Raw genomic sequence first — 11,715 nt, 5'->3', positions numbered from 1 at the left:
AACTTCACGTGTTTAAAGCATGTGTTTGCAGGATTTGAATAATTGTCATCTTGTCAAGGTCCAAATTTACCCTATCCATCATCTGGATAGTTACATAGTATTCAAATACAAAACTGTGACGTATGTTTATAGGTTTGCACAAAAGCATTTGTTTCAGTGAATTCTATGCGTCAAAAATGTTAACGTGAAGTGTTGAGACCACGCGCATACATTTTGTATGTTTCAGTCTTAATTTTGCCAATTTAATTTTTTATGCTGCGAGAAAGCTCAGTTAATCAAGTGTTGTTTAATTTCCCGCTCCTGTATATGCTTGACTAAAACGGAAATTAAAGTAGTGTCACTGCCAATAAAACGCCATTTCGTTCAAACATAGCGAACTATTAGTAAACCTAATGTTTCGCTTGCAAGTCTGTGTTTGGAGCTTCATTTTTAGTTTCTTTACGTATTAGGACATACTTAGATTGGATTTTTCCGTGTTTTGCCGATGCTAGAAAAACTCGTCTTACGCCCAGGAGTGAAATATTACTCACGTGCTAGAATTTATGAATAAATGATTTCATATCCTACTAATAGTGCTTAAAAGGAAAGCATTCTTTTTTTTTTTAAATAATCTATCACTAGTAAAAGATATGGATGGAAATATCTGGCTCTAGGGTAATTGTTTTGCGGTAACTCGGCAGAGCCTTGTCATCGCCTTAAAAGTTACCTTCGAGCCAGATATTTGCATCCGCACCTTCAACCAGTGAATGATTCTTATATTCTGTCGCAATTGTCATATCCTATTTGATTTAATGATATGTAAGAAAAATAAACATGTTTGGAAAGAAGAGCATTTGCTTTGTAGACATGTTTTCATCACTTAGTATGAAAGTGGACAACACATTACATGTACCTCCTTATCGCTGTTTTTACCCGGCATTTTTCGAGTTCTTACTATAAACGTTGTTTTTATTTGGTGATGAAATAGAAAATCAGAGCCGTCATAAGACGATTCGAGACCTTTGTTTTGCCCATATAACATGTATATAATTTTACACAGGTTCAAAAAGAGCCAACCTGGGAAAAGTCCTATATGTACATTGTTCCTGGCATATCAAAATTTAAAAACAATAAAACCGTATCATTTTTTGGATTATTGTTGGCCTTCGAAAAACCTCATCAAAAATGAATGAAACAGGAAGGTTAACTCGAAATCTAAAATAGATATATCATTGTCGTCTCACAGATGACAGTTATAACGTATTTCTAATGATTTCTTTAATTAAATATTAACAACTCTTTGAATGTATTGATTACAATGAGTCAATATATCTGTCCTATAAACAAGAAGTTATTATAGCTTTAAAAATACTTAGCACGTACAGGCTGATGGAATTAACTTGTCTACTCTGCTCGTTTATTTTGCGGATGAGATTCGTATTGACAAGTCCGATAGATGTATAATTTCAGTAAATATAACTACGCTGACAGCACAGTTAGTGAATTGATGTTCAATGATGAAAGCGCTGTTAAAGGATTTGTGTGATTTGTTCTTTATTTATCATTTATTTTACCTGATGGAATTAAAGGTGTATGCAATAGTAACGTTAGAAGGAAACACGGAGCTGTGGAAAGATAGTGAGTTTATTTTATTCATTTTTTAACTCAATTACTGTACCAAGATTGCACTATTTTTTGTGTTTAATTTTATTGTTTCTTATAGAATGTTGTTATTTCAAGTTATTTTGAATGTTATTTACCGACAAAATGGAAAAACTATATATTTACTTTGGCAAAAAAATATTTCTTGTTGATTTAATCTCAAAGAAGGCCAACCACATTTTAACAACAATTTATGACAATTTTCTTTGTATGCTTTAAAGGAATAAAAATGCCATTATATAGAGATAGATCCCTATTAGAAGTGAATATTATATATTTTTTATTATAGTTTGTAATTACACCTTTTTAATATGAATATATTTAAACATATGAGTATTTCTATTAACTTGAATATATTTTCTAGGTTTAATTTGCATTTGAGAGAACCAAAAGGCAAACTCTAAAACTTTTGTAGCTTAGATATTCATTTATTTCCAATCTATGTTGATAGTCAAAAGGAGGAAATAATAATCTAACAAACTTGAATTTCGGTTAGGTGTATAACTGTCTATGCAAATGTTTAACAAATAAAATACACTGCTTCTTATTTTTATATCATTCCATAGACTCAGACTTTAAAATCGTGTACTGGGCATACTGGCTATCTTCTGAGATAGGATGATCACAATGACCAGAATTAATATAACAGTTGATCATGTATATAAGAAATATGACAACGACAAGTTGACTAAAGTTTAGTTTACAATTATTGAACTTCAATGTATACATTTATCCTATTGCCATTGCATGCTTCGGAACAATCTTCATAACTTAAGTCGTGGATTTCAGAACATGCTTGTTATAAGGTTGTTTTTTGTTCATTGCCCATTGCTTTGAAATGTACGCGGACATTAGATCCTTTAGTAATGCTACGGTAGGATAGCAATCGGTTATCGTTTCGTACTTCCGCTTTTATTTTTTGATATTTCCATGATTTAACGTTTCAGCGAGTACTTTGTGTTTTGCAAAATGATGTTTTTAGTATGTGCTCAATATTCTTCGCATCTCACCTTTTCACTACCGAGTCAATTTTGGGTTGCTGAAACGCTTGGGAAGTAAAATTCGTTCATGTGAAGAAACCATCTAGCTGGCTTAGTGGTTCTACCTAGGTGCCCGTACTTGAAATACTGTTCAAAGGGGGATGTGAAGTGTTCTACCACCATTAAAAGCTGGAAAGTCGCCACATGCCATATAAACCGTGTCGGTGCGACCTAAAACTCAACACAACAAAAAAAATGGATTGCTTACTGTTAAGAGTCATTGATATTTGGTTGCTCTTTCCTATTATATGATAATTACTATCAGAGTGATAAATGTCTTTCGGGGCTTGGGTCAATAAGAAAATTATAGAACTCTTCAGATAATTATTCTAATATGGAGCGGAACAGAGTCTTCGATTATCACATGTATGTTCTGTTGTGTTCTAACTTTCTGAAGAAAATTCGTTTTTGCTTTGTCTTGTATATTCTACATTTTGAATTATCTCTCTCTGGAGTGACATTTAGATAATTGTTCCTCCTTTTCTCTCAAAAACGCACAGAAGTAATCATTAGAAAGCCATGGCCGTCTTTATTGTAATGTTTTTTTTTATTTTATAGACAACAATACTACAACAACTAGTCAATAATTCAAGGATAAAAAGCTGTGGTCTTTTAAAGGCCAGATGTTGTTAGAACACAATAATAATTAAAAAGATAAAATTTTAATGTGTTATCAAACCTCGCTGAAAAGATACATATTCCATAAAATGAACAACACTCCATTTGCATTGTCAATTATCTGAGCAAGTTATGAACATTTACGTCTTATCTTTTACGAAAAACCTAGTACGTGCAGTAAGACTACGCTAACATTACATAAAATCATGAAGGAAAAATCTCATCTCGATTTGCTGTCGTGTAAGATACAGTTATGTTATTAAATAAAATGGAGTGTTAACAAATAATAAAGGATTCTTGTCATTTCCATTATCTGTTAATTTCTCATTTCTGCAATTAAAGCACTATCAGTTCTATCATAATTCTGTTACCGCAACATCAGTTTATATAAAAGATATTCCTGTTTACAGGTTTCAATTACATTAAAATAAATTAAGTCATTTTGTCTATCTTAATTGGCAATTATCCTTGAAAAAAAACGACTTGATTTTTTTTCTATCACAGGATTTTCGCTTAAAATATAGTTGTAAGAACGATAAGAATGTCAGTTATCAGGCATGTGCATTGTTGTTTCATACTTCGTAATTCCTGAGGACTAGCACTGAATATTAAGTACTAAAATCATTTCATAAAATACAAGTATTTGTATATTTCTGTCGAAAGATGTAGCACACTTGGATAAGAATAAGATACATTGACATTCAGTTTTAGTCTCTTTCTAAATTTGCATTAATGCTGAATCTGTAAAGTAAAATAATAGTAGGACTGATCCGTGAATACTAGAAGGGTTGCAGAAAAAAGTGTGTGTATCCTTTCTAACTGGACATATTATGCCAAGCCATTGCGACACCCATTTTGTGTAGAATTCAACTTTTAAATTCATCTATGAATGATGATATTGAAGCGGTATCTGTCTGTACATAGCGATTGATTTGTAAAATAGTGCTTCATACCTATAATATTTTCATCTGTGCATGAAAACGGCTGCCGATGATATGTGCTCATCGCCATAAGGAAAACGGGAAATAGCTCAGTGTTGGTATACGAATGTACAATCCACTTATGATAACATACGTGTAAGTAACACATTGTGAAAACAAACCTAAACACTATACCTTTGGAATAACAGAGCATAACTAAGAAAAAGCAGTAGCCTTGGTTTGACCGAGTCTGTTCCTCTTCATTATGTTTAACTTGTATTATTATCCTAGAGAAGTAATGAAATACTCAGCAAGCCTCACACCCCCTAGCAACGTTTTAAGCGGTATTCTATTAAACGGATTCGTGTTTAATGATTTTGATTCCCCACGATCCCAAAGGATCCAAGAATATAATAACATTTATTGAAAGTACAAGGAATAATTAAACGACAGCCACGAGACACTTTAAAATATTATTAACTTGTAACATCTAAATGTCGTATTGCATATTTTGATTATGCATACTACTATTAGATTTCATTCCTGTTTATATTTATTGACAAAATCATTATTTTGTTTTTCAAATATATTTCTGAATACCGCTTATTGTACAATATCAAAACGGTTTCTAATCTACTACCACTTATCAGGTAAATACAGCCTTGAAGGTTGCCAGTATTTTCCGTAGAAAACATACAAAATCTCTAGGTAAATCGGTATTGAGATTTTAATACATATTATCAGATTGCCGTTAAACAGACAGTGCAGCACTGGATGCTCTGTGCAAGTAGACTATGTGCAAGGAAAACAAGCAGATTCTAATAACTGTAATATGCACTTTGCGCAAACTAATCTTCGTATTGGTTAATATCACCTTAAGCCCAGAACAGAGGTCAAACTTTAAAAAAATCTCTTTAAAGTTGCGTCACATTGTTCATCACTTTTTTTGTTTAGTATACTGAAAACTGTATTTCAAAATATTCATTTTTTATATTTTTTATGTTAACAACTTTCGTATCTCTTCAAGATCGCCAGTCTGCAAGAAAGAGTGTATATCTGGCTATTTTGTTGTACAATGTATATCTTTATAATTTTATCAAATGTTTCAGCTTTTCGCTGTCTATCGCTACGCTTTCTGCATCAGTATAATATATGAGTGACGTATACATTTATCAAGGGTTTATATCTATTAAATTTTCTACTCTATTTTCTGAACCAAATTTTTGAATTTCTCAGTAATTTTGTTGAAATTTAAAATCGCGTCCAAACTATGTTAATTTTATCGGCATAAAATATGGCTTTTAGTCCTATACTATCGCTGTATAAATTATTTTAGTTGCCACTAAGATACGTGCAGCTGTTTTCTGTCCATGTTTCATGGATATAATAAAAACTGTACTCATCAGCCTGGTGCTGTCAAGCTACAGATAAAAGCTTACGAATTAATCATGCACGATATAAAATGCTATAATGTGTACAACTGGTATCCATCGGGCTGGTTCTGTTATTATCTTGGGACAAATGAAAATCCAGTCCATTCCCCTTGCACCACAATAAGGCTTTCTAAATAATTGACCCTTTGTCATGTAGTGTTATTAATCATACAATTATGCCGATATTAATAAGATCAGATTTTAATTACATCGAAACAGCATCCATATCGTAAAGATAAAACGCTCATTTGTCACGCGAAAGAAAAACGTTATACATTTTTCACTATATTCAATATATTGTTGTCAGTTTCTGCGTATCTACTGAGTACAGTGACAAATAAAAGGACAAACCTAGAAGATCATTATCGTCTCATATAATAATAGATACTTCATTACATTTGCATACAAAATTGTATTTGTCAAATGTTTATTAATGCTGAAGCGAAGTTCATTGCTCATTACGTTACAGATACTCTTTTCTTAGAAAAAGGATAGGAGATTTGCTTTATTTTTAAATTTACAACCACCGAGTAGGCTCTGATAATTTGTAATTTTAATATTATATCAGGAATTCTAACTAACCGATCAGAGAGATGCATAATTTTCCACTGTCACACACAGTGGTAAAACAAATCATTTTTACAATTAGCATGTAGATAAATATCTCAGTGTTACAGGAATCAAATAGGAATAACGTTACACCGCTACAACTGTAGGTCATATTGAGACTTTCAAGCTTTGGTGGTGGGGGAAAGCCCTAGATGCCGGCCCGTGTATCATTTCATCACGGGCAGACACCTGGGTAGAACCACCGATCTTCCTTACATGTATTCAACATCCCGATTAAGGCTCAAGCCCACACCTTTTTTTTTTCTCTTTTATTTTTCAATCATAAATACAAACATACAAATCGTTTATATTTCAAATTACACTCAAACACAATAATACAAATAGATTTACATGTTTATAACCAAGAGTTTTAAATAAAAGTTAACGAGTTTAGAAGTGAAAGGACAGTGGGAAAGATAATAATCATTCAGGCAAGAATGGAAGGATGAGAAGGGAGAGTGAGAAGAGTAAGAGTTGAGTTATGTCACTTGGAATCATGATCCTAAAAGGCAAAAAGAAGGATATTTTTAAAGGATAGTGTTGTTCGTTTCCTGTTTTTCATAATTGATAATTTGGTACTGTATTGTATAGCTGAGAGGCTTGGCTTATTTCAATATTAGTCCACTTCAGTAAAATTTAACCATTTTTCTTCATATTTATGGAGCCTGTCATTAATCATTGCTATTTCTTTTTCAATTCTAATTCTCTGCTTGAAAAATGTAAAAAAGTTATCAAAAGAAGGAACATTTTTTGTATATTTCATTTTAAAGATAAAAAATTTACCAAGAATAATGATAAAATTTAGGATATCTTCTTTATCTGTGTTACCTATGTAACCAAAACAAACATTCTTTATATTTAGTTTTAACTCATTGTATCCCTTATTTTCAAGAAAGACTTGTAGTCTGTTCCAGAAAATTTGTACCTTTGGACATTCCCAAATTAAATGTTCTATACTCTCATTACTCATGCAACAGAAATCACATAAATTACTTTGAGACAATTTACATTTATAAAGATATTTGTTTGTTGGGAGCAAGCGCATTAACAGTTTATATTGAAAACTTCTAAGATTGTTATCTATTGTGGCTTTGAATGGGTTACTAAAAACTTTTTTCCAATCAATTTCCTTATCATCAAGAATGTTTTCCCATTTGAATATAGCTGTTGGTTTTTCATATGTTTTCTTACTCATTAAAAGGTTATAAAGAAACTTGTTTGGGGTTTTACTTGATTTCAGTTTCTCAATAAGGTGGTTGGTTTTGCTTCCATAAAGAAATTGCATTGAAATAAGGTCTTTAAGATTTTTCGGAATTGCTGATACTAACTGATGATATTTCAAAAAGTCAGTCTCATTCAGATCAAGTATTTGTTTTGCGTCTTCAAATTGATACCATGTATTTGTTCTAAAATCAAAAAGTTGATCAATGAATTGTATACCTTTTTCATGCCATCTTGCCCAGTAGATTACATTATTTCCAAGTTTAATTTCACTATTGTTCCATATTATATGTTTTTGTAATTCATTGTTTTCAGCATAATAACTGTTTATTAAAAAACATGAAACAAGTACATCTTTCAAAAAAGGGTGACCTGTGCATATTCTTGATACATCTTTCTGGTTCATATTGCATTGTATAATGAAAGTATTACCAAACCTGTTAAGTATGTTTCCATAAAAGACTTTCCAGTAACCATTATTTTCATTCGAAATTATGCGCTTTACCCAACATGCTTTAATAGAAGTTAGGAATGTATTAATATCCGTTAACTTAAGGCCTCCTAAACTGTAATTACTGAAGAGAGTGTTTCTTTTGATTTTATCATTTTTTTCCATCCCATAAGAACTTAAAAATGTTTGTTGTTATATCTTTGACAATACTTTCTGGTGGATTTTCAAGTACTGTGAAGGGATATATAAGTTAAGGTAAAGCAAATGTTTTGATTACTGTTACCTTTCCCATCAGAGTAAGTTTTCTGTGCTGCCATTGTTTTAAACAATTTGTAAATTCCTGTAATTTTGGTTCTAAATTAAGTTCAGTATTGCGTTTTAAATCTGTATGAAAAGTTATACCAAGGGTTCTTGCTTGTTTTGATGTCCAAGTAAAATTCATATTTTCTGCATAGTTCAACTTAATGTGTTTAAGGGTTCCCAGTTTTAATACTATAGATTTTGATGTATTTAATGCTAATCCAGATATTTTACCAAATTCATTAATAACTTTTATCAGTTTTTCAAAAGAAGTTTTTTCTCCATTATTTATATATGTAGCATCATCTGCAAAAAGGGTTTGTTTTATCTCTGTATTATTTATTTTTATTCCTTTAATTTCTGTGTCTCTGGCTACTTCATTTGTAAGAAGTTGAATACATATTATGAATAAGGACGAAGATAAAGGGCATCCTTGTCTTACACCTTGTTTTATAGGGAAATTTTCTGTCAGATATCCGTTATTTATCATTATACTGCTTATATTTTTATAGAAGAGTTTTACCCAGTCTATAAGTGATGGACCAAAATTAAAATAGTTCAAACATTGTATGATAAATTCATGATTTAAGCTTTCAAAAGCTTTTCTGTAATCTGAGAAAAAGAGTAAGGCTGATTCATTTTTGCTTTCAATATATTCTATGATTTCAAATATTAGACGGACATTCTCTCCAATATAGCGTCCCTTGATAAAGCCTGTTTGTTCATTAGTAATGATCTTGTTAAGAACTTTTTTTATTCGATTAGAGATTGTTTTTGTTGCTATTTTGTAGTCAATATTTAGTAGACTTATTGGTCTCCAATTCGAGAGATTTGTTTGATCTTTATCTGTTTTGGGTAAGAGTGTTATTATACTTTGTTTCTGTAATTCTGAGAGTTCACCTTTCATATAGGCAAAATTTATACCATTCAAAAAATAGGTTTTAATATCATTCCAATATAGTTTAAAAAATTCAGTAGTCAATCCGTCAGACCCAGGAGATTTCTGATTTTTCATTTGAAAGAGTGCAAGTTTGCATTCGTTTTCTGTGAGTTCACCTTCACATGAAGTTTGTTCTTCCGTAGATAATTTAACAATATCTTCTTTAAAGAAGTTTATATATGACTGGATTTGAGGTTTTTCTTTATATAGTGATCTATAAAATTTAACTTCTTGTGTCAGTATTGCATTATTGTCAGTAATTTCCTCTCCATCTATAATCAATTTTGAAATATTTTTTTTCTCTGCTCTCCTTTTCTCTAAATTTGCAAAATATTTTGAATTCTTTTCATTTCAATCAATATGGATAGCTTTGGATCTTAACAGAATACCGTTAATTTTTTTATCATACAGGTTTTCCAGTTCATTCTCTTTTTCTGAAATTCTATCCGTTATATTATTATTATTATAATCACTGTCATTATTATTATTGTCATTATTATTGTTGTTGTTGTTGTTGTTGTTGTCAATAAGTTGTTCAGCTTCTTCTTTTAATTCATTTATTTCCTTTATTAATGTCACTTCTTGTATGTTATCATTTCTCTTTTTGAAGGCTGAATATCTAATAGCTGTGTTTCTTATTGTTCCCTTTATGATTTCCCAAAGAGTGTCTGGCTTAGCCTCTGAGTTTATTGCAGCTGTTTCAATGATATTTCTTTGGAGTGTTGTCTTAAATTCATTATCTAGTAGAATGCTGTTGTTCAGCTTAAAATAACCTGGTCCCCTACTACTTTTTTCCAATTTTAAGTTTAGACTAACTGAAGAGTGGTCAGTTTTAAAGCCTGGTATTATGTTACATTTGCTCGCTAAATTTGAAAGGTACTCTGAAACAATAAAGAAATCAAGTCTGCAGTATACTTTGGGTTTTGTATTTGAGGTCCATGAAGCCCACACCTTAACCAGTCGGCCACGGAGGCCCCTAGTAACTAGCTTATTAAGTTACCATAATGCCATTGAGGATGCAAGAACTACAAAACTACAAAGTTTCATTTAATTATTGTATGGGCTTAATGATTTTATGTTCTAGTAAAATGCCATGCTAAATTAGTATTATTCCGAAAGATTTCGGACACGTTAAGGTTGTAAAACATTCTGTAAAAATATCATAGATCCTCCTTTTGAGAAAATACCTTTTACTGACTCACTTATGTAACAAGGTAAATGAGTACTTCTCCACTTAGGCCGAATGAGGTTTTCGAATCGGTCTTGCCCTTACCAAATACATTGAAGTCTTCATCTAATCCGAGTAAATCGGGCGTTATAGAGACATTTATAAATAAAGGGCTTGAGCAGAGCTATTTTGATTAAAATCCTTAAGACGACATTGAAAACATATTTGTATATTAAATTCATATTCTAGAATTCGTGACTGCGAAATATGTAAATAGAAGCGAACAAAAGCGATTCGTAATAGACGCTTCCGGTTCGATGATATTTCCTTAACAGATGGAATACTTTATTTCACAAATTGTTTCTCAAACGCTGTTTTTTTTTTCGAGAATGTATTGTCTTAGAAATTGACCGGAATAACAATCAATTTATTATTAAAATAATCACATCTTCATATTCCATAACTGTTGTGGGAAACTTTAATGAATCTTTCATCTTGGCTCTGGAAATGAGAAAGCAGTGTTTTTGAAGCTTGTATCTTCTTTGTGGCAGTTATGCTTTGATGTATTACTTCCTGGTGCAAGCAATTTATATTCATGTTATCAAACAATCTCCCAGTAACAAACTTATTCCCGGTATGCTACAGTTTTTTTGGACACGGTGCGCTTTGTGTGATATTAATACTTGAATGTTGTTTTTTCTTACATCAGTATTATTCTAAATTAACGTTCGTGTATGAAATGCTATTATGTTAAACAAATAAATTTAATGAAATTAAAATTATACAAAATACCTCCCGTAACATGTACTTAAACCAACGTAAACGTGCAACGATGTGAAGTAAATGTTGCAAGAACAAAAATAGAAGTTACTGAATTCGGTACATTCGATTTTTCGTATTGTCAAGCATTTTGAAAGCTATGTATTTTTTTTTTTTTTCAAATGGAAATAAAAGTACAAGAAGGCTGTTTTGTTCAAAATATTGTACTAGAAATAGGTATATGTAACAGAAACATTGTTTTTATTTGTGATTGTGTTATTTGTTTTTATGGTAAAGGCTATTCTTAAGTATGAAAGGAACTTTGTCGTTAAACTACTGAATTTAAACCTGCAATTACTATTAGTTGCAAGTTCATACAGCCTCACTACTTCTTTCAAATATCATCTGAATGTGTGTATATGTTTGGAACTTCAAATAATATGCGCATCATATGTTCTTAGATTGCATGTCTGCAAGCGTTTCAGATAGTACTATTCAGTAGTGTATTTCTAATTCTTATCAGTAAAGGGGGGGGAGGGGGGGGGGGGGTCCCAGTTTGGTCTCTGCGCAAAATGTTTTTTTGATTTTATTTATACTTTGTGGTAATATACATAC

At 31.3% G+C, this 11,715-nt stretch overlaps 1 protein-coding gene across 1 annotated transcript in view; it reads left to right on the top strand.

Moving 5' to 3' along the window:
- The first annotated feature begins 1,411 nt into the window (after positions 1–1,411).
- Positions 1,412–11,715, top strand: part of LOC123563780 (neuronal acetylcholine receptor subunit beta-3-like) — a 113,136-nt gene continuing 102,832 nt past the window's right edge. Inside the window, exon 1 of the mRNA XM_045356795.2 lies at positions 1,412–1,617. Within this exon, the coding sequence (XP_045212730.2) occupies positions 1,494–1,617 (124 nt within the window). The 5' untranslated portion in view covers positions 1,412–1,493. The remainder of the gene's footprint in view (positions 1,618–11,715) is intronic.

Source organism: Mercenaria mercenaria, chromosome 2, assembly GCF_021730395.1.
Source record: "Mercenaria mercenaria strain notata chromosome 2, MADL_Memer_1, whole genome shotgun sequence".
Lineage (NCBI taxonomy): Eukaryota > Metazoa > Mollusca > Bivalvia > Venerida > Veneridae > Mercenaria > Mercenaria mercenaria.
Note: the sequence above shows the minus strand (reverse complement) of the source record. Positions and strands in the feature narration are given on the sequence as shown.